General features: G+C 39.8%; 1 protein-coding gene across 1 annotated transcript in view; it reads left to right on the top strand.

Moving 5' to 3' along the window:
* The window catches only part of LOC126425216 (cilia- and flagella-associated protein 58-like), a gene marked incomplete at its 5' end in the record, with an annotated part of 256,944 nt that overhangs the window by 37,716 nt on the left and 194,311 nt on the right, over positions 1-24,917 (top strand). The window contains 5 exons of the mRNA XM_050088172.1: positions 10,729-10,923; positions 11,091-11,240; positions 13,468-13,477; positions 13,816-13,992; positions 22,692-22,829. Coding sequence (XP_049944129.1) covers positions 10,729-10,923; positions 11,091-11,240; positions 13,468-13,477; positions 13,816-13,992; positions 22,692-22,829 — 670 coding nt within the window. The remainder of the gene's footprint in view (positions 1-10,728; positions 10,924-11,090; positions 11,241-13,467; positions 13,478-13,815; positions 13,993-22,691; positions 22,830-24,917) is intronic.

Genomic DNA, 24,917 nt, shown 5'->3' with positions numbered 1-24,917 from the left:
TTTTACAATCTACTATAGCTCTCAATGGACCAGTCTTCTTGAACAAAGTCTTCAAAGCTGTCTCAATCGCCTCCACTCACGGAGCATCGAAACTGGCTTCTGATTTTCTCCCAGTAAGACCGTCTGTGTAAATTTTTGGCGTCATACGGAGTTTTACCTGCCTTACATACATCTAGGCCCTGTCAATTTTCCATTCAGGGATATCACCAAATTTTTTTGCTGCTGGTCTTCCCACATTTCATATCTTTCGGCTAGCTGTCTGCGATGCCTCAACACCCTCCTCGTTCTGAGTGGTACCTCCTGGGGAGTGGACAGAGTGGTCCTCCTCCACCTATATCACACCTTACTGCACTCGAAATTGAACTATGGAAAGATAGTTTAGTCCTCTGCAAGGCCATCTATTCTTCGTCATCTGTCCACTACCGTGGATTGTGTATAGCGTCTGGAGCTTTTCACACCAGCCCCACGGAGAGCCTTCACACCGAGACTGCTGAACCTCCACTGTCCAATTGGCGAGCTGTCCTTGTGAGTCATTACGGTAGTCATCTATCTTCCGTGCCTGTTCATCTGACCCATGCCCCTGACTTTGATGCCTCCTTGGATCTAGGGCATGCAGGCCGCCATTCCTCTCTACTGCCACCAGTAGTCCACTTCTGTCAACTACTACATTCCCTTTCCTTCCAATTTTCAAAAACTTTCTTGGCTTCACCACTGGACCTGCCTTCTCCGTGACCTTTGCCAGCTTCCCAACACCCAACAAGGATAGTACACCCCCCCCCCCTCCCCCGCTCCTCCTCCACTGTAGTTTATCGTCAGGCATTTGCTCCTCTATGCGCACAAATGGAGGGTGCCACATTTATTTACACTGGCGGATCAAAGACCTCATATGGTATTGGGAGTGCCTATGTTTGTGACACCCCTGTTAGATTTTGGTTTCCCAACCAGTGTTCGGCTTTTCCTGTGGAGCTTTACGCTGTTCTCCAGGCTGTCCAATACATCCGTCACCATAAGCGGATTCAGTATATTATACACGCGGAATCGCTCAGCTCTCTTCTTAAGCTCCGAGCTCTTTATCCTGTCCGTCATCTGGTCCACCGGATTCAGGACTGCCTCCATGTGCTCCACTTGGGAGGCAGCTCTGTGGCATTCCTCTAGCTCCCAGGGCATGTTGGAATCCGCTGAAACGAGACAGCTGATATAGCGGCCAAGGCTGCTGTCTCTCTTCCTCGGCCCACTGTTCGTGTGGTTCCCTTTTTATGATCTACAGAGCATTTTATGTCATCGCGTTGCTCTCTTAAGGCACACACTTTGCTCTGCACATCCCGATAATAAATGACGGCACGTCAAACCTCTTCCGTATGCTTGGACCTCTTCCTCTCAGCCTTGACTTTGGGAGGAGGTAATTTTAACTAGACTCTGGATAGGAAACTGTCTTTTTAGCCATTGATGTCTTTTAAGTGGCGATCCTCCCCCTCTTTGTCCCCACAGCTCTCACCCATGGACGATGAGACAACTTTCACTTCAGTGCCCCTATTTTAATACGATACATGCCCGTTTACAGCTGTCGCCTGATATATCTTCCCTTTTAGCAGATGACACGCACTCAGCCAATCGCGTCCTTGAGTTTATCAGTGTCAGTGAGGTGACATCAGTCATTTGAAGCTCTTTGTCGAGGAAACCAACCCATCTTCAGTAGCAGTTTTCTGAGACTTCCTTCTGTTTTTAGTTTCCCTCCTTCTTGAGTTTCACTCCCATTGCTGCTCATTTGACATTCGGTTTTTTACCCTTCACTAAGCCACAGAATGGGCATTAATCGCACAAATGATTTGTAAACAACCTCTTTTGTAGACTAATTGCACTTCGTCAGTATTCTACCAACAAACTGAAGTCTACCACCTACTTTACTCACGACTGAGCCTACATGATCATTCCATTTCATATCCCTACAAAGTGTTACACCCAGGTTTTTGTATGATTTGGCTGATTCCAACTGTAACTCACTGGTATTATAGTCGTTGGATACTAGGTTTTTTTGTGTTGTCAAATGCACAATTGAACATACTTGCACATTTAAAGCAAGTTGCTAATCTTTGTACCACTTTGAAATCTTATGAAGATCTTACTGAATATTTATGCAGCTTTTTTCAGATTGTACTTCATTATAGATAACTGCATCATCACCAAAAAGTCTCAGGTTACTGTTAATATTGTGTGCAAGGTCATTAATATACAATATTAACAGAAAGGGTCCCATCACACTTCCCACATCCAAAGTTGCTTCTACATCTCTCCGTCCAAGATAATATATCTTGTCCTCCCTACCAAAAAGTCCTCAATCAAGCCGTAAATGTCACTTGATACCCCATATTATCATACTTTTGATAATAAATGTAGGTGTGGTACTGAGTGAAATGCTTTTTGGAAATCAAGACGTACTGCACCTACCTGACTGTCTTGATCCAAAGCTTTTAGTATGTCATGAGAAAAGTGTGAATTGGGTTTCACATGATCAATGTTTTCAGGCTCCATGCTGGTTGGCATTGAGGAGGTCATGCTGTTCAAGATTATTGTTTGAGCTCAGAATAGTCTACAAGATTGGACAACATAGTTTTGTGGGTTACTACCACTACCCTTCTTATAAACGTGTGAACTGTGCCATGAGGCACTAATAAAATTATTCATGCTGAAATTGTAGATTGCTTGTCTGTTCCTGATGTGGATGCTTCACGTTATTTTGCAATTCAGTTTTTTTGTGCCCTATTCAGATGTTAATTGAATTGTCATATCTGTATGCTAGCACAACCACATAGCACCACAATTAACAATGAACTACAGGTATGAGCAGCTTCAGTACTGCTTCAATATAACATGGAAGAAGTGGACATTCCTCACTGAAAGAAATCTTATAATATCAAACAAAGGCCGTGATCTGAGAAGAATACGCACCTGGAGCTCAGTACTGCAAGGATGTAAATTTTGGAACACGAGGGTGGTTCGAAAAGTTTTTTCCTTTTGGTAATAAAAAAGGAATTGAATACAAATAAAGAAAGCAATTCATTTCATGGAAATCTATAACATCTACACTACTTTTCAATATAACCCCCATAATTTCTCACAGTGTAGTATACATTTATATATTCCTTCATCATAGAATGTTGACACCTGTGTTATCAACCATGTGCTCTAATGTGTTCTTTTATCTCATCATCATTGTTGAAGCACTTATCACCAAGGAACGACTGAAGATGCTGAAAGAAATGAAAATTGCTACAAGAGAGGTGTTAACTCAATGGAGGATGGCCAAAAATGTCCCAGCCAAAGCTCTGGAGTAGTTACTTAGTCACATTCGCAGTGTATGGTCGGGCGTTGTTGTCAATGAAACCCACATCTTTTGAGATAGCTCCTTTGCACTTGTTCTATATTGTGCGGTGCAATTTCTTAAGCATCTCCTGATAAATATCCTTATTGATTGTTTCACGTCATGGTAAAAATTTGGTCAGTCAATTGCCTTGTCTGTCCCAAAACACGGTGAACATTCCTTTTCGTGGTGTCAAGAGTTGCTTGGGTTTAACCTTTCACGGGAACGAAGTGTGCCTCCATTCCATCGAATGCTGTTTCATTTCACGGGTCTCATAAGTAATCTAAGTTTCATCCTCTGTAACAGGTTTGTTGATGAATGTCACTTGGTTTAACATTCTTAGCATTCAGAAAATGCTTCGAAGAACTCGGTTCACACGCAGTGGGATTTTAGACCGACGATGCCATTATAAAATATCACTAAGAATGACACACAACCCAGAGCGAGCTCAAAATGTGTCATTTCATTCTGCTTGTATTGGACATACTATTGCGCTCCAGAAGAACTGCAATCGTAGCAGTGCCGTGGAGAAAAATCGAAACGGAACTTACTTTCCAAACTACTTTCGTATTTGAAAACTGGAAAAGGAGTCAAAATGTTTCAGATGTAATGTTATGGAAGGATGCTGAAAATTAAGAGAATTGATAAGTAACTAGGAGCCTCCCTCCCCCACCCACCACAGAATTAGTGAGGAAACGATACTTCACAGAATAATGTAGGTAGAGAGATAAAAATTGACTTGCATGCTTAAGATGCCATGGGGTTTTATTGAAACCAGAAACGAGTGCACAAAATGACCAACATATGGTGCTTCATATGATACAAAAGCAATAATGACCATAACAAATGATTTTTAGCAAAGACTATATTCCTTATAACAAATGCTCAACATGTCGGCCATCATTAATCAGCAGTATGTGTAGTCGAGAGACAATTCTGTGAACAGCACTGTGCAACATGTCAGTAGTTATGGTAAGAAATTGCTGTCGAATGTTGTTTTCTTAGCAAGCCTAGTGGGTCACATAATCACACTAGACTTGGTAACCCCACAACTGGTAACAGATGGAGGTCTGGGTACCTAGAAGGCTGAGCATGTCGAACATGTTGTTCAGCAAGTGATCCTCACCAAACAATGAGTGCAAGAGATCTTTCAAATGTGTAGCATTGTGGGGTGGAGCTCCTTCCTGCATAATAAAAATCATACCTTCCAGCAACTGTTTATCAACCAGGCAGCTAGGATGACCTGACTCCCTCTCTACATCTGCATATCTGTGTTGCCCATTTGGGTGCAATTCATGGTAGTGCATATTGCCCAGGGCTATTCAAATCCAGGCATTTCTCCTGGATGCAGAGCAGTTTCATGCATTATGGAGGGCTGTTTTGTTGCCAGAAGCATTTGCACTCATCAGTGGCACTGAATTCATCCTCAGCAAAATTGTAGATTGGGATGTCTTGATCTGAATTTTATCACATCACAGAGAGCTCATCACTCAATTTTCTAGCTAGGTGTTATCAAGAGTCTCATGGTATTTATGTAGTAGTGCATTCTCCCAGCTGGTATCAGGAGGGACTCAAGATAGGTAACCAGTATATGTGAGTGGATTGTATTGCTCCTCTTAACAATGTGCATGATTCATTAAGAAGTACATTGACCTCTCTACATATGGACTGTTGAGTCAGACTGATGCACAGTTCTCTGCTGTTAAGTAGACCAGTTCGAGTGCCAGTATTCAAACAGTGCTGACAATCCCCAACTATTGAGACAGAACTTATGAAGAATGCTATTTCTTCTTCGGAGCTTATCAGATTTAGGTGTCAAGTGCTCCTTAAAAGAAACTGTTCTGTCTAAGGTAATCTCTAAGTATTTTGGATGCATCTCATGATGAAGTTTGTATCCTTCAAAATAAACTTCGAAAGCTCTGCGTGGTGATTTGCTGGACTGATGAAAACTTGCAACATCTGTTTTATTTGTATTAGACTGTAACCTCCATTTATGGAAGTATTGGCTTAAGATGTCTAGATTAGAAGTTAGGGTTTCTCCTGACCTAGACATCTTAAGCAAATATGTAAAGCTGAGAAACAAAGGCAGCCTGATCTCAGAGATCTCCTGGCTAAAATAAATTTGTCATAAGACTTGTGAAATATGTCATGAACGGTTCCCAAACTCCAGTTTTCCTGAAAAATATAGTGTTTAGAAGTTGATAACATAATGGTGGTCCAATGGCAATGCCTCTAATCAAAGCCTAACCTAAGCTATCAATTCAAACTCTTGAAGCGGTTGCAACCATTTTGCAGAAAATTACTGGTAGCCCGAAAAAATCTGTCGGGTGGCTTTTTCAACGGACAGGTGTTAATTGTGGAATGACTTTTAAGTCCTCACACATGAAATCATACCACATATCATATGTTCAGGCATTAGTTGCAGCTGATTAAGAAAAGGAGGACAAGTGTTGCTTAAAAAACTGTCAATGGTGAATGTTACCCTCCACTGTATTTTATGAGTGACAATTCTTGGTTTCACCTTTCCAGTTATGTGAACAGCGACAGGTCCACCAAAAACCCTTACATTGGGGATCAAATTCCTCATTGTAACAAAATAACTGCAGTTTTGGTGCAGATTTTCTGGTAGTCAGTTATCAATTCAATACACTTTTAACCATTTAAATATCTTGTTTGTCTTTAATTGTTCAAGAGCTTATACCTACAGTTTTTTTCCCACTGTATTACAATTTATTGTTTCCAAGAATGCTGAACTTTAGAAGCTGAACTTTTGACTGCATGAAATTCAAGTAGCTATTAACATTTTGTTTACAGTGGCTTGAACATAATATGAAATAATTTATACAAATAAAAACATTAAAAATTACTGAAACATTTCTATACAGAAGAAAATACAGCAGCTGTGACTGAAATAAATAGTTCTCAGACAATAACTGGGTAATGTCCTTTTCCTGACCCTTCTTTCTTCTCCTTCAACCCTTCTGCCTGAAGAAGGAGCCACAGCTCGGAATGCTTGCCAGTCACATCAGTCTTTTATGTGTGTGTTCTGCTGCTGGTTGATGAGTACATTTTTTATCTACCCAATTAAATACCTTCAGTTAAAGGAACATGAAAGGCTGTGCTGCTTCTTCCTGCAAGATAGAGGTATTTGGCCAACATTGCTTTAGTCTTTCATATCTGTGAAGCCTCCACAAAGGAACACACAAAAAGCAAAGGTTTGTGTCCATCTCATTTTCTTGACTACACCTTGTGATTTTTTATCTTTAGGGATATTTAACTGGAAAAGTGTAGGAAAGAAGCCCAAAAACGATAGGCCAACTCAAGGAAACATATGCTGGAGTACTGAAACAGTCAATGTTATAGTTCATGAGAAAAAAAAAAAAAGTGCAGGGATGCAGGGTGACCATTTTCAACATAAGGTGTAATTTTTAAATTAATTGTAATACAGTCTGTCCCACTCAAACCTTCCTAATTTCAAAGACCCAGGAAAGAAAACCACAGTAGATACGACAATGAGATATGCACCACATTGTAGAGCGTCTCAAAAAATTTATTTATTTATCGTCAATACACCTCTACATGTGAACCATTTGTAGCACGAAGAATATCGAATCTATATTCAATTTCTTGGCAAGTTATTTGTAACATTTCCTCTGTTTATCGTTGCAATCGCATTAGTGATACTATGTCTCAACTTAGGAATATCATCCACTTTGGTAGTACACACTCTGTCCTTCACTAATCCCCACATGAAGAAATCAAACAACTTAATGTGTCGGGTGAACATGGTGGCCAGGCAATGGGTCCTCCGATCCAACGATTAGGAAATTTCCTATCCAGGAACTTGCGAACAGCCATTGACCAATGTGACAGAGTTCCACCTTGTTGAAAAATGATGTTGGGTTGCAAGTCTTGTATCTTAGGGTACACAAACTGCTCCAACATGTCCAGATACACTGACCCATTCACTGTTTGTTCCACAAAGAAAAATGGTCCAACAATCAAGTTGTGCATTAGCCTGCACCAGACATTTAGTTTAGGGCTATCATGAACACATTCAATGACAACGTGCGGATTTTGTGAATCCCAAATCCGAACATTATGCCCATTAACCCTTCCTGATAGGTGAAAGGTTGCCTCATCTGAGAATAAACATCTTTCCAGAAAGCTGGCATCCATATCAATATGCTGCAGCATATCCACAGTAAATTGTTGTTGGCATGGTTTGTCGTTTGGCATCAGATATAGCAGAATTTGCACTTCTTAAGCACACATACGAAGACGTTTGTGAACTACGCGATGCAATGTTGATTGGGGTACATCAAGTTGCCTGGATACTTGACGAATTAACTTACATGGGCTTCTGAGAAACGTTTGTCTGATGTCCTTCACTGTCTCTTCTGAAACACCATAACGAGCAACGTCAGAATGTTTCAGAACACTTCCTGTTGCCAGAAACTTGCTATACCATTCCTTAATTGTTTTCACATCAGGTGGATCACATTCATACACACGACAATAATTTCTTTGCACAGTAATCGGCGAATTTGTTTCTGGAAACCACACTACTGCTTGCGAGCGCTGCTGTGGAGTCGCCATTTTCACTCCATGTGACTATGCTGCACTCTGGTGACGATACTTGGCACTTCTGACATGGGAATATAAATTGGGGAATATGAATTGTTTGAGATACTCTACAATGTGGTGCATTTTTCATTGTCTTATCTACTGTGGTTTTTCTCTTCTGGGTCCTTGAAATCGGGGAGGTTTGAGTGGGACACCCTGTATTTAAAAGTATGATTTTAAATAAAATGATGTTTTTCTATGACTGAATGTATGTATTATGTATGTGAGACCACTTTCATCTAGGACATACTGTGCTTTCCTGTTATCATCGGTGGAGGAGGGTCAATAAATAGCATACAATTTCACTTTTATCTCCTTGTATGTTTTTTCATCCTGAATCAAAACCTAAATTCCAAATGATACTGCACTTTTTCCATCTTAGTGGAAAACACATAGCATAACTTAGTGAAATGTTTACCAAATCCAAACTAATCTACAAATAACTGTAATTTTTGGTTTAGCATCCTCTAACTGATGGTGGCAGATGATCATAACACCAACTTGCATTAATAATGACATCTGTATTCATGGTTTCTTCTGGAACTGCTAGCAAAAGTGCTCACCATTATTATCGGACAGTGAAGTGTTCCGTTTTGTAGGCTACTTGGAAGAGATAAAATTTTGTGATTTGTGATAATGCTTAGAGAACAACCTATTGACCCAGTTTCTGCAGTAGTTGCATTTAAAATGTTTGAATATACATTTTGTATTGTTTGTCACACTCCCATTTATTTCTATATTTCCATGAACCTGAAGAAAATTCAGTCTTCTCAGTGTTTTACAGTGGTGAAGAGCTACAGACTCATACTGTTTTCCATCCCAGGTGGCAGACTTAAGAGTCACAGTAATATATAAACTGAAGCACTGAGAACCATAAGGGCCTGAAGCGACACTGCCATCGATTGAGATTTTAGCATATATTGATGCTCCTGACGTGTGTTGAACTTAGGGTGAACCAGCTTTATCTACATCTGTAGCCCCACACAGCTGTCTGTCAGATTTCTCTGACGATATTCATTTCCACATGGGCCCACAGCACAAAGTATAATTTTGCTGCTCTGCACTGCTCAGTTGTTATGTAGGGTACACACTGTAATTTAATGTGTGCATCATGTGCATAGTTGTAATGCATTGTAATCACATGTGTATTGGTAGTTTTATCTGAACCTCAAGCCACAGAATATGCATAATGGAAATGATGATAATGAGAACCATGAAGTGTTGGAATAGGTCATAATTGTGTGTTTGTGTGTGTGTGTGTGTGTGTGTGGTGCATTTAATATCTGTTCAGTTTCACATTAATTACAAACTTTAGAAAGACAGTATTTCCACTGGCCTATATGTGGAAATTTTGTTAATTAACATTAATAATAAATATAATCTTAAATATTAATTAATATTCCATAACAGGAAATGAGTACATTGTTTTTTCATATGAAGTGTAGGATGTTGAGACTTGGTTAAAAGGCAATTCAGATCTTTGGGACTGGTAAAAAGCACTTCGTCTTCAGGCCACAAGTGGCCCATCGGGACCATCCGACCGCCGTGTCATCCCCAGATAAGGATGTGAATAGGAGGGGCGTGTGGTCAGCATACCGCTCTCCCGGTCGTTACGATGGTTTTCTTTGACCGGAGCCGCTACTATTCAGTCGAGTAGCTCCTCAATTGGCATCACGAGGCTGAGTGCACCCTGAAAAATGGCAATAGCGCATGACGGCCCGGATGGTCACCCATCCATGTGCCGACCACGCCTGACAGTGCTTAACTTCGGTGATCTGACGGGAACTGGTGTATCCACTGCGGCAAGGCCATTGCTTTGGGACTGGTAGTTTGTCTATAAATTTGATTTTCACAGACATCTATATAGTTCTCAACAGCATGGTACGAGAAGTATCTCACAAACATTGTCCATCCAAAGAGTCCTGAGAGAGGAGAGAGGAATGATACTCCTGGTGTACAAGAGACATCAGCACAATAACTATGTTGGCAGCTTGAACCGGCAACTGTAAACAATAGAAACAAGAGATATGCATTTGACCAGGCTGTTGTGAGTAGGCAGTGTTATGTAGTGGATGTGCAGCTGCAGTACGTCACAAGTCACAACATCCTCTAAATCCCGTGGTCAAGACATTCTCAAGAATGTTTTGGAAAAAGAGAAAAGTGTGTGCAAAGTTTGTCCCACACACCCTGTCTCCCAGAGTAGGGCAGGTGGGAGGGTGGGGGTGTTAGAAGAAGAAGAAGGTAGCGACACCTGAGCGCCAGCCTCAGGTTGATTGAAATGCAAACCACAGACAATTATTTTCCAAAAAATGTGACGAGTGAGCTGAACAACGTCCTAAAGAAGAACTTGCCTGACAGTTTCACACTCCTGTGTGAATGTTCTGTGCATAGTGCTCAAATGGGGGGACTAAGTAGAACACCTGAAGTATTAAAACCACTATCTTAACTTTTCTCTAATTTTTATTAATCCAGACTCAAAACCTTTTGGGCTGATGTGGTATGATGGTGAGCATGTTCAGAAGTAGCTGAACGGCTGATATGTGAATACCATTAAATGTCTACAGTCCACTTTTTATGACACTAGGGAAGGCTATTTTCTGATAACCTTTCATTGCTCATTTAGTTTAAAAATGTGTATAACTGTATTGTATCAACATTGGCCTCCACTGTATGTATTGTGTAAACTGTGTACAGACTCATTCTGTGGAACAAACAAACAACTGAACTGAATGGAATTGTGGCAGGTCTGGTCCTGCTGCGAAGAGTAAAGAAGGTCTTATGAAAGAAAGAGAGAAGCTATTGAACGATTTGTCAGTCATAAAGGAAAGATTGGCAAACACACTGAATTACCAAGCGGAGCTGGAAAAGGAAATGTCTGCAGCTGACGCACGAATTAGTGAGCTGACTCAAGAAGTCGAGGTGCATTCTAGAGATATAAAGTAGTTTCTATTGAACATTACATTACTTTTGTAGGCAGTACACATGTAGGGTATGGGGAAAGACAATGGTAACCCTCAAATTTGAATTTTTCAAACTGAGTACAGTAAGACAATGGTAATCCTGATCTATGCTAGGTGGTGTAACAAGTTCATCTTATCGATGACAGGTGGCAGCACAATGTTGATTTGTTTCTGTGGGAACCCACATGTGGTGATTCCAGTGATTCTGACTGTTTTGATGATGACATTAATGATCCAGATTTCGATTTAAATGAGGAGATGGAAGATTCTACTTATATTAATTCTACTGCAATCAAGTAAGTTTTGTTTTCCACATAATGTTGTTATTTGCTGGTTACCATTATCTTCATGCTAGCTAGTTAGGTTATGTATTTTATTTCCATATTCAACTTTTTTTACAAGATCTAGATATGAAGATAGAGTTAACACATCTTTTACTGCAACTATATTGTCATCTGTGCTAGTTAGGTTATGTATTTTATTTCCATATTCAACTTTTTTTACAAGATATTGATACGAAGATAGAGTTAACACATCTTTTACTGCAACTACATTGTCATCTGTAAATCATGGGATGTTTACAAAAAGAAATATTCTTGTATTTGTGGGTTACCATTTTATTCATCATAACATTGATGAGATTACCATTTTATTGGTTAACAGCACTTTTTAATATTACACTATCCATACAAATTTATTTTTTTAGTAAAGTGAAGAGAATCATAACAGAACTGACCCTGAGAATAAAGACGTCACAATGAAAACATCGAGAAAAAGAAAAAAAAAAAAAACCTAGTGAACAAACAACAACAGAAGAAACTTACAAGGAATAGTGAACTTGAATGTACTACAAAAGAAGGTATTCTAAAAAGTGTTTTGAATGGATCAGGGAGAAACTTATACAGATTATAAACAAGCCATTCTGGAACACTGGGGACTTCAATAGACAAAATGCTTATTTGTTTGGTTCCAAGCAGCTGGAATCCATAAAAAGAAGATATACAGGCAATGAAATTAGCAGGCGTAACAACACTGTACGATACAATGTTGTAAAAGATGACAGAAGCACTGATGCCTGTAAAGTTGCATTTTTAAGCATACATGGTTTGCAGCACAACAGAGGTAGAGTAGAAAACATGCAATCCAAAATGTGAACAGTGGCTACTACTCCACCAGAAGATAGAAGAGGCAAACACAAGAATAGACCACATGCCTATTCAGAGGAAGATGCGCAATTAGTCAAAAAACATATAGAAGGTATTCCAAAATACAAAAGTCACTACAGTAGAAAAGATAATGGTGAAAAATTCTATATGTCGATGGAATATTCCATACAAAGTTGCTACAACCATTATAAAGATGAATACTACTCTGATATCAAAGCGAAGACTGTATATTTTGATAAGTATCATCGCATTTTCATTCAAGATTACAATATTTCATTCAAACCGCCAATATCAGATACTTCCCCAACAGGTGATCCAAATGAAATTCAACTGATAGAAGGAAAAAACGACCTGGAAAGATGAAGAGAAATAAATATACAGAAGGAGTTACATTTCAGAAAAGCCCAGGCAGGTCAAGATAATATAAAACTGCAAACAGAGGAGGCAGTTTTTGATAAAGACAACAATTTAATAACTTCTGATCTACAACAGGCATTGCCCACTTCTAAACTCTCTACAGGTACAATGTTCTGTAAGATTCAGCATTTATCCCTGTAATTTGTCACCAGGTCATTCTTTCTTTTGGATGAAATGGTAGCATCAAGGGGTTGAGAGCAAATAGGCAGCTGCTTGCTGTAGTATTTTGATCACAATATGTGAGGGAATAATTTTGATTGCAATTTAAGACAACTGCTCTGGGCAAAACAAAAACTGGAACATTGTGTTTGTTTGGATGCTGCTTATAGCAAAAGGAAGATTTTCTAACATCGAGCACCACTTCCCACTTCCTGGACATTCCATGTTGCCAAGTGATAGAGATTTTGCTGTTGTGGAGCAGTATGTATGCCGACATGTGCAGTTTGTGTGTGCCCCTCAAGACTGTGTGGACAACTTAAGTGTGGCCAAACACGACCATTTTGTGTCCATGTTATGTTGTCAGAAGATTTTGTATGCATCACTGACATGAGACCTACATTTAGTCAAAAGAATACCTCAATAGAAGGGCATAAGGTATTATTGCGAGATGCTGTAGAGCTCCTTCTCGGTGCAGATGCGCCAGGAATATTGTTCGTATCAAATACATTTCATGGGGAAGACTGACAGAAGGTCAGTTAACCCAAATGAGGTTGCCCTACCGTTAGAAGGAACAAGTCTTCAAAAGAAGTATTCTGGGTCAGTTCCAATTGACTCAAAGAAGAAACAAGACCTCATATCTGTACTGAACTGGATACCATCTATTTATCACAAATTCTACAAAGCAATAAAAACCAAGAAGATATTTACAAATGAGGATGAGTATATAGATGCATCTGCAGATGAAATGTGAGGATTTTCAGCTGTCCTGTGTTTGTTGCAGGAAAACAATGGTATGCCACATAATATGTTCGCCACAGCTAGGAAAAGATAGCATTCTGAACATTATTAACTCAAAGTTTGTAGCACAAATAATAAAATATTAATATCTTATGTATGAAATATTTTTTTAAACTTTTCCAGTTGAATATCTCCACTCATCTAATGTGGGTTACCATTATATTTCCCAGTACCCTTCAAATATTGTTTCTTGCCAATATCTGGTTGCAAAACTTGTGTATGGAAGACACTAGCATAGAAACATTGTGCAACAATGATTGAGTTTTAAATAATTTTCTGTAAATTGATCAAAATTATTTTTTCAAAACCTTTTTCTTTTCTTCATGTACAGGGCCATGTGTCAGAAGCGAGCAAGCAACAGAGAATCCGAGACCGCATGGAACAAGATCTGAAAGATATGAAAGCAGAAGTGGAATCCAAGGAGAAGGAGAATTCAGCCTTGTCTTTAAACCTGAAACAAACACAGAATCGTGAGGAGAAACTTCAGATAACCTTATGTGAAGAGAAGGTACTGAAATGCTGTGATTAATCCATCTTATGTAGTGTTCGCCTTTTTCTTCATTTTATGGATTAGACTAAAATGTCTTGTCCCCACTCCAGCTTCCTTTTTCTGGACCCACAAATACTTCTTTATCTTCATTGTTGCTGTTTTATCACTTTGTTCATCATTTGTTTATCTCTGGTTATTTCTGTTGTGTGTTGGCAGGAGAGCCAACATAGTGTTCATAGAGGAAGCCGAAAGGCACGTGTTTTAGCTCACGCAGGCTGGCGTGAGGTCTGGAACAGGACAAGGAAATTAGACTTTAGAAAAAACGGACGTAGCTGGTGGAATACTTAACTTTAATCCATTAATGATGAGTGTCGGTCTGACGGTACATGAATCACAAGATCAATAGCAACTGATAATGACGCCTTGCTAGGTCATAGCAAATGACGTAGCTGAAGACTATTCTAACTATCGTCTCGGCAAATGAGAGCGTATTTTGTCAGTGAACCATCGCTAGCAAAGTCGGTTGTACAACTGGGTCGAGTGCTAGGAAGTCTCTCTAGACTAGACCTGCCGTGTGGCAGCGCTCGGTCTGCAATCACTGATAGTGGCGACACGGGGGCCCGACGTATACTAATGGACCGCAACCGATTTAAAAGCTACCACCTAGCAAGTGTGGTGTCTGGCAGTGACACCACAATTTCAATAAGTTTCTTCTATTTTTCCACAATTTCTTGGATTTTCTCAAATTTGGAATATGAACTGCTCAAGAAAGGTTTTGTACCATCTGCTTCTTTTCAAGCATTTGTGGTCTGAGATTCAAGGAGAACGGGGAATCAGAATGTTAGCCTCATGAAATTGAAAATACAGGGTTGTTCCTAATTACCTATGGGGTTTGAGAAGATAACTACATGAAAACTGCAAGACATGCAGAAATTAGACACACATCAGTGGATAGAGTATCTCTCCAAGTTTTTAATTCACATTACAGGTGCTGAATATGAGCACCATTAGTGAGGTGAAAATGTCAGTACGACAGTTGAACTCTTAACATACACATCCCAACATATCAGAGTCAATATCAGTGAATGCATTAATTATCCTTCCTTGCAACTTTTCCAAATTAACAGGCAGTGGAAGCAGAAACACATGATCTTTGACATAACCCCATAAGATGAAATCACATGGAGTTAATGTCACATCACCATGGGGGACAGTGGAGAAGAGAAGAATCACTATGGGATGCGTGTCCAATACAGTGCTGAGACACTTCACCATTGAAGTAATCATGAATATCTGAAAGAAAGTATGGTGGAGTAGCATCTTGTTACAAAATGAAGTCTCCACTGTCTTTGTGGAATAAGCCATTGCTGTGTTATGTCCAGTTTTCTCCACAAAGAAAAATGGTCCATTAACTTTTGAAGAGGACATGGCGTAAAAGATTTTAACTTTAGGTGAATCGTGAATGTGTTCCAGAAGCTTGTGTGGATATTCCGTGCCCCAAACATGCACATTATCAACAAATCACTGAAATAAAAGACAAAGACAGTGAAATACAAAAAAATCTGGTTTTTGCAATATGTTGTTGTTGTGGTCTTCGTCCAGAGACTGGTTTGATGCAGCTCTTCATGCTACTCTATCCTGTGCAAGCTGCTTCATCTCCCAGTACCTACTGCAACCTTCATTCTTCTGAATCTGCTTAGTGTATTCATCTGTTGGTCTCCCTCTACAATTTATACGTTCCACGCTGCCCTGAAATAATAAATTGGTGATCCCTTGATGTTTCTGAACGTGTCCTACCCACCGACCCCTTCTTCTAGTCGAGTTGTGCCACAAATTTCCCTTCCCCCCAATTCTATTCAGTACCTCCTCATTAGTTATGTGATCCACCCATCTAATCTTCAGCATTCTTTTGCAGCACCACATTTCAAAAGCTTCTATTCTCTTCTTGTCCAAACTATTTATTGTCCATGTTTCACTTCCATACATGGCTTCACTCCATACAAATACTTTCAGAAACGACTTCCTGCCACTTAAATCTATACTCGGTGTTAACAAATTCTTCTTCTTCACAAATGCTTTCCTTGCCATTGCCAGTCTACATTGTATATCCTCTCTACTTTGACCATCATCAGTTATCATTTACTACTTTAAGCGTCTCATTTCCTAATCTAATTCCCGCAGCATCACCCGATTTAATTCGACTACATTAAATTATCCTCGTTTTGCTTTTGTTGATGTTCATCTTATATCCGCCTTTCAAGACACTGTCCATTCCATTCAGCTGCTCTTCCAGGTCCTTTACTGTCTCTGACAGAATCACAATGTCATTGGCAAACCTCAAAGTTTGTATTTCTTCTCCATGGATTTTAATTCCTACTCCGAATTTTTCTTTTGTTTCCTTTACTGCTTGCTCAATACACAGATTGAATAACATTGGGGTTAGGCTACAACCCTGTCTCACTCCCTTCCCAATCACTGCTTCCCTTTCATGCCCCTAGGGTGGGTCTTTCCGCTCCCGGGATTGGAGTGACTCCTTGCCCTCTCCCTTGGAACCCGGGTCCTTTCGTCTTTCGCTCTCCTTCCCTCTTTCCTGGCGGGGCGGCCGTTGGTTGTGAGGGCTGGAATTTTGTGTGTATGTTTGTGTTTGTTTGTGTGTCTGTCAACGTGCCAGCGCTTTCGTTTGGTAAGTCACATCATCTTAGGGAAACATTCCACGTGGGAAAAATAAAGATGATGTGACTTACCAAATGAAAGTGCTGGCAGGTCGATAGACACACAAACATACACACAAAATTCTAGCTTTCTCAACCAATGATTGCTTCATCAGGAAAGAGGGAAGGAGAGGGAAAGACGAAAGGATGTGGGTTTAAGGGAGAGGGTAAGGAGTCATCCCAATCCCGGGAGCGGAAAGACTTACCTTAGGGAGAAAAAAGGACAGGTATACACTCGCACACACACACACATATCCATCCACACATACACAGACAGGTCGCTGATATGGAGTATCTGTCAGTAGGTGGTAGCACACTGCACCTAACATAAAAATGTATGTTTTTGGGGGTGTCTGGATACTTTTTATCACATATTGTAGGTATTTAGTCAACATGTCTTCGTGAACCTGCACACCCCTAATATTGTATTTGAACAGTAGAGGATTGCATTAAGTTACATTTTTCTACGTTTAGAGCTTGGTGCCATTCATCACACCAAATAGAAATTCTGTCAAAGTCATGCTGTATCTCTCTACGGTTACTCAGCAATGATACTTTTCCGTATACTACAGCATCATCAGCAAATAGCCACAGATTGTTGCTCACCCAATCCATCAAATCATTTGGAATCTTGTCACAGTTCTTTATGGCACTTCTGACGATACCCTCGGCTCTGACAGACACTCACTCTTGAAGACAGTGTACTGGGTCCTATAATTTAAATAGTCTTTTATGTATCTGGGAAACTGTAGCGTGGGCTCGTACTTTGTTAACAATCCACAGTAGAGCACAGTGTCAAACATATTTTGGACACCTAGGAGTACAGAATGTGCCTGTTCCCCTTCACCTATCAGAGGACAGCGTATGAGAAAAGGGCAAGCTGAGTTTTCACAAGTGCTGATCCATGGTCTGATGTTTTTTTTATCTCGAGGAACTTTATTCCATTCAAAATGAGAATATGTTTAATGATTCTGCAGCAAACTGATGTTAATGATATGGGTCTGTAATTTTGAGGGTCTGTTCGCTTACCCTTCTTATGCACAGGAGTCAGCTGCACTTTTTTCCAGTCACTCGGGGTTTGCACCGAGTAAGCGATTTGCAATAGATGTAAGCTCGATAATGGACCTATAGTACAGAGTACTCGCTATAAATCCAAATTCCATCCAGACTTGAGGACTCGTTTGTTTTCAACTCGTGCAGTCGCTTCTCAGTGCCAGGATTGTGTATTCCAATGTTCTCCACATCCGAGTCTGTGCAACAGTCAAAAATGATATATCTGGACAATCCTTCTGTGTGAATGACGTTTTAAACTCGAAATTTAAGAACTGAGCTCTCGTATTGCTGTCTTCTGTTGCTACACCAGAGTGGTCAATGAGTGAGTGGACAGTAGTCTTTGATGAATTTAGTAGTTTTATGTAGAAACAGAAATTTCTGGGTTCTTGGCAAGATCCTTCACTAAGCTATGATGGAAAAAGCTATTGTATGCTCTGCATATCGATCATTTTACATATGAACATATTTGTGCAATAATTGGGGTTAGTAGATTAGTGCTTCATAGAACCTGCATGCAGTTGGTGTTACTGTCTGTTGATAGTTCCACACCCATGTTTTCCTCCATGACAGGGTTTATGTAACATAGTGCTTTCCTTTACTCCCAAATCAAAATTTTAAATTATTGTTGTTGTGGTTTTCAGTCTGAAGACAGATTTGACACAGCTTTCCATGCTTGACTGTCTTGTGCAAGCCTCTTCATCTCTATGTAAATCCAAAACCTACATTGATTTGTAGTCAGGGCTTTGCCTTCCTCTACAGTTTTATCAGCCATACTGTCTTCTTCCCTGTACTGGTTATCATCTGTTTCACTTTTGTGCAAGGCTACATTCCAGACAAATACTTTCAGGAAATATTCCAAACATTTAGATTTACACTACTGTTTGTAAAAAGTGAAACACTCAGAAGTGATGGTCTGCAACACACCACATAAGATGATGTGTGGAACAATGGAACCATAATTAGCTATTTAAATGACAAAGAGCTAGTGTGCACATAAGCCCAACAGCACCCTCTTTGGCGAGACCAGATGCAATGCTCAGTCAGTGTAGAGCCATTGTTCGAAGTGGAAACATGTAATCCAGTGTCAGTATGCCTCACTGACATCACAGGATGGAATGTCAGCACATGAGTGCATTCGAACGGAGCAGAATGATTGGTCTCCAAGAGGCGGTTTTGTCGTTCTGTGATATTGCAGCTCACACAGGGAACACTGTTTCAGCAATCAGGCATATGTGGAACCTGTAGAGAAAAGAGGGCCATACACAGTGTGGACAGCGTACTGCATGACACTGTGTGACAACAATGTGAGATGACTGCCACCTTTTCTGCTAGGCTGTAATGGATAGAACAGTTTTGTCCACAGTGTTGGTACGATGTTGGAGCACTGCGGTGGGTGTGGACAGTTTTGCATCAACAGTTCGGCACCGTCCTCTGCGAACTGGGCTGGAGGAACGTGTGCCATTGCAAAGGCTTCTATTGACTAGGACCCACCGACACAGCAAACTGCAATGGGCACATGAACTCTGGACACTCGTGTGCTGAGTGGAAAAAACCCTTTCTTTCAGGTGAGTCTCATTTCAAATTGTCATACAGTGATGGCAGCATACCTGTTTTATGATGCCGTGTTGAATGCAATCGAGCAGACTGCATTGTCGAGAGTGTGACGATTTGGTGTGCGATTGCTTGTAACGTGCGATATCACTTCTACATTTGGAGGGCAATCAGAACAGCTACTGCTATATCTGGGAAGTTTTAAAGCCTGAAATACTGTCTCACCTGCAGGCTGTTCTACATGCCATATTTCAGCAGTACAACACCCGGTCACAAGTCGCGAGCAATGTGCGAGCCTTCTTCGGAGAACGAGGGACACTATTGCTTACCTTGCCCGCCCATTCACCTGATGTGTTACCTGTCGAACGTGTCCAGGATATAGTGGGTCAGCAACTTTTTCATTCAGGTCCTCCTGTAATCTACAGTTGTTGTTTATGGTAGTACCTACAAAATGTGTGGCAGAGTATTCCCCAGCAGCATATTCAGGCACTCTTTGATTCCATCTAGCAGCTCTGATTGCAGCACATGGCCGTGCTACTCTGTTCTGAATTTCCACAGTCGCAGTGCCTGTACAGGTCTGTAATCTTAATCATTTGTGTAGTGTCATATCCCTAAACAGTGGAATAAATTTCACACCTCCCAGTCGTGGTGTTTCACTTTTCAAACTGGCAGTGTATATTAGATGACAAAGTGTGCTGAACAGATCTTCAACCTTAAAACGGTACTGGCATACTCCAAGATGCGATACCGCAAATTGCGTGTCGTCTTTGTTGATTTCAAGAAGGCCTACGACTCTGTTGATAGAGAAATACATAACAAAATACTCCAGGAATTAGGACTAGACAACAAAACCCACAGACTAATTCTACCAACCTTGACAAACACACATTCGAAGGCAAATTTAGAGGTGAGGTCTCAAAAAGCTTCAAGACAAAAACTGGAGTGAGACAAGGGGATGGACTTTCACCTCTTCTCTTCAACTGTGTCCTCGAAAAGGTTGTGAGAGGATGGCGCAAAGAACTGACCAATTTGGGTGTCCAGAATGGTGTCTACCTGGGCCGTAAGAATGAAGGTCTGATTGTAGATTGCCTGGCTTTTGCAGACAACATGGCACTGATTGCCGATTCTCTTGAAATGGCAACAATGCAGATAAACTGCCTCAGAAAACAGGCAGCCAAAGTGGGTCTTCAAGTGTCGCTGGAGAAAACAGAGTTCTTCACCGACATCAAAGAAGCTAACAAAGAGATGTTACTAGACCAGGGAAAGATCAAAAGGACTGAGAAATTTAAGTATTTAATTGAACCCAACTTACCAGAAAAAACATCATTATTCATGGGAGTCAACGAGTTGGAACTAGCCTATTGACTAGCTATAAACACGTACAACAAGAAATGCCTGTCACGCAACCTGAAACTTAAGCACTACACATCAGTCATATGACGAGAAGCCCTGTATGCTGTGGAATGTCTTTCTATGAACCGGAGAGGTCTGATAGAGAAATTGGAAGTCAGAGAGAGGAGAATCCTCAGGAAGATCCTAGGCCTGGCAGAAGAAGCTGGGGAATTCAGGAGGCGGCATAACTTGGAGCTCTATGAACATATCGAGAGGCTCTCTGACTGTGCAAGAAAAAGAAGGGTAGCTTTCTGTAGCCATGTTGCAAGATTGCCTCCAAATAGATTGACCAACCGTCTGTTCACCTTCTGGCAAAACAAGAAGGTTCGCACCACTTGACTGACAGAAACTTGGAAGGACATTAAAGTACTGGGAATAACTAATATCCAGAACAGACATTCTGTGAGACACATCCTGAAGGAAGTCTGAGGATTTCAGGAAAGGCCCCAAAGAAAAGGTATCCCCTGGTCAGAAGAAAGGGAGTTACACTGACAGGGGATGTGACAGTACTGGGCAAAGATCAAAGCCCAACAATTGAACAAGTGTGGTCCAAAGTAGACCCATTCGAAACAAGAAGAAGAAGAAGAAGAAGAAGAAGAAGAAGATGATGATGATAAAGTATATTTCATTTTCAGGAAAGCTTTTTTTTAAATACTGGTCTGGATTTTACATCCTCTCTACTTCTGCTGTCAAGTTGTTTTACTACTCAGATAGCAAAACTTATCTGCAACTTTTAGTGTTTCATTTCCTGAGCAAATCACCTCAATAGCATTTGATTTAACTTGAATCTACTCAAGTATCCTTGCATGTTTGTTTTTTATATTCACATTATAACCTCATTTCAAGATGCTTTTCATTTTGTTCAAGTGATCTTCCAAGTTCTTTACCGTCTCTAACATAATTACAATGTCATCAGTAAACTTCAAAGTTTTTATTTCTTCTCTCAGAACTTTAATTCTCTTTTACATACTCACAGTTTTCCATTAATGTTTGTTCAATATAAAGATTGAATAACACTTAGGATAGGCTACATCTCTGTCTCACTCCCTTTTCAGCTACTGCTTTCCTGTCACGCCCTTTGACCTTTATAACTGCAGTCTAGTCTTTATAAAAGTTGTGGACAACCTTTTGCTCCCTATAATCTATCTGTGTTACCTTTAGAATTTCAAAGAGATTATTCCAGTTTAGAATGTTAAAAGATTTATCCCAGTAGATCCAGAAGAAAGCCCCTGTACCATGGGTGAAACATTGGTTTCTACAGTACAGTTTGTGATGTTATGACACAGTGCCATACTCAGTAAACATTTATGTTAACTGATTATGGACATGGAAGCCTACACAGTTAATGATTTCTCTAAATCTAAATATTCTATAAATGGAAGTTTGTCTTTCTTCAGTCATATCTTCTCCAGTTAAGTTATAGTGTCAGTATTGTCTCACAGAATCCAGAATCCAAAATGATTTTTTCTGAGGTCAGTTTCTAGCAGTCTTTCCATTCCTCTGTAAATAATTCCTGTCAGTATTTTGCTATCATTACTTATAGCTGGGTAATATTTATATCTATCACCATCTACTGTTTTTAGAATTTGGGATTATTACCTTAATCTTTAAGTATTAGGGTATTTTGCCACTTTCATGGCAGAGTACTTTTGTCATGGCTAGCTTCTCTAAAGGTTTTAATAATTCTGAAGGAATACCATCCATTCTAGATGCCTGGTTTAGACTAATGTCTTTCAGTGCTCTATCAGACTATACAAATGATATTGTGTAGCACTTTAAACTGCGGATCAGTTTATTATTTGTTGTGAACCCAGCTTGGTTAAAGACAATTTTCCAGAATATATTGTAGACATGGCAGATTCTGTCAAATTCTTGCCACAGTATCACACCTCCCATCTCATTTACATCGTCTTCCTCTTCACTTATTGTTACATATTTTTGTTTCTCTCACACATAAAATAATTTTATTCGTTATGGTGAAATTGTATAACTGAATATTTTTTGTTTCAGATTAAAGTAGAGAATCTAACAAAGCAAGTCGAATCTCTGAATTCGCAGCTGCAAAAGACAACGCTCGATTATGAACACCAGCAAATATTATCTGCTAAACTGACAGCTGAAAATCTAGAGAAGACCACTGAAATAAAGGTTAGTTGTATAAAGCAAATTGTAAACAGTAACATGTACTAAGATTCTTGGGTTGTTATATATTCTGTAACTTCGAACATTTTTGGGTTTCCTTGAACAATTGAAGTCTAAATAACTCTAAATAGAAAATTTTATGTTGCTGTAGGCTAAGTAAATACTGCAGGTGGTGAACCCAGCTTGTTGGCCGCGGCACGGCTCCTACCAGTCTTTCCCACAGAATGGAATTATGCTGATGCACCTCAGAATAGTATACTGTCCATTAATCTATGGCTTTTTTCATTGGCTTGAGGCTCCACAGTCTGTGATACCTGTGATGTGCAAATCAAAGAATGCCACATTTTAACATTAAGCAAGCCTCCAGCCGGAGATTTTAGTGTGTTGCAGAATGGTTGGCACAAACATTTTATAGTCCAGTGATTAGCCAGCCACAGTTATTTGTTGTACTATTTTACACCTTTCCATGGAATTTCTGTTTATTGTAAAAAATGTAACTATTACAATGACAAAGAGGACGCATTTCATATCAGTAACCGTGTGAGACTGTGGCCAGTGCCATCTCCCTGGTATTTCTTTCTCCCGGTGGTGCCCTAATTTATTTTTCCTGGTCGTAACAAATATTGTCACATACTTGGGTAATGCCATTATTAATGTAATATATTTTGTTTGTACACAGAAAACATTTATACACCAGTGGAAATTGAAAAATTACTGCCTCTAAAAATATGACACACAAATGTTATATTTCTGAGGGGCACTGGTAGATAGCTGTAAATGAAATGATTAAAACTGCATGAAGTTGGTACCACATACTCTCAAAACAAGAGAAATGTGCCATTAATAAATTTTGTATCATTGTAAATTTATCTTGTAATCTGATACTATCAGTTTCTCTATCTTTCTTTAGGGGACTGTCTTATAGTTGGCCACATTCAGGGACAACTACAGTTCAAGTGGAACTAAGGGCTTCCAGGGGCAACAAAAATTTGATTTTCAGTATTTCATGCAGTTATTAAACAAATTTAAAAATAATCTACTCATTAAAAGCTATAATCATCTTGAGGGTGGTCAGAAAAGTTCTTACCCTGACAGTGAAAACAAGAATGTAATTTTTCAAAGAAGTTTTTTTTCTTTAATGTAATTTCCTCTAATATCAATAAATTTCATCCAGTGTTGTTCCAGTGCCACTATCTCCTCTCCATAGTGTTCCTGTGGATGTGCTGCAAAGTAACCATCTACAACCGCAATGCCTTTTAGATTGGATGAAAAGTACCTTACAGTGTGGAATTTCTTCAGATTTGAGAATAGATGAAAGTCCAAGGGAGCCAAATATGGGGAAATAGGGTGCTTGTTCCAGCACTTCATAGTGCACATCCCTCAATTTCCTCATTTCCAAGACACTTTTGTTCACTGCCCTGATGAAAGCTGATTTTTTCTTATTTAAGCCATGCCTGCTTTCATGAATGTTTGCATCCAGTTTCATTAGAAGCTGATGGAAGTATTCTCCAGCGTTTTTTGAGAGACTCAATGAACAAAATTTCTTTCACATCCCAAAACACCGAGGCCATCATCTTTCCCGTCTACAACGCCATCCTTATTTTCTATAGATCTGAAGAAATGGCTTCTATGTGCTGCATAGTCTGCTGTTGGGATTCAGGTGTGTAGTGCTAATCCATGTTTTGTCCACTCTCGCATATCGATGCAGAAAATCAGTTCTGTTTTTCTTAAAATGCACTGTCCACTTTTTGGAAAGTGTCATGTGAATGCATTTGTGATCTGTAATGAGCACATGCAGCATCCATCTTGCACTTAACTTTCTCATGTTCAGTTCCTGGTGCAAGATGTGACCAACACATTCCTGTGATATCTTTAGAGCATGAGCAATTTCATGCACCCTTACATGCTGATCTTCCAAAATCATATCATGCACTCTGTCAATGATGACCAGTGTGCTTGCACTTTTTGGATGTCCTCCGCACGGATCATCTCGGATGCTTTCACAGCCCTGTTTAAACTCGGCTACTCATTTATTCGCACTGGAAATTGAAGGTGAAGAGCCGTCATTTAGGTCTATGTACCACAAATGAATTT

This window comes from Schistocerca serialis, chromosome 10, assembly GCF_023864345.2.
Source record: "Schistocerca serialis cubense isolate TAMUIC-IGC-003099 chromosome 10, iqSchSeri2.2, whole genome shotgun sequence".
NCBI lineage: Eukaryota > Metazoa > Arthropoda > Insecta > Orthoptera > Acrididae > Schistocerca > Schistocerca serialis.
This window is presented reverse-complemented; position numbering and strand designations above follow the sequence as displayed.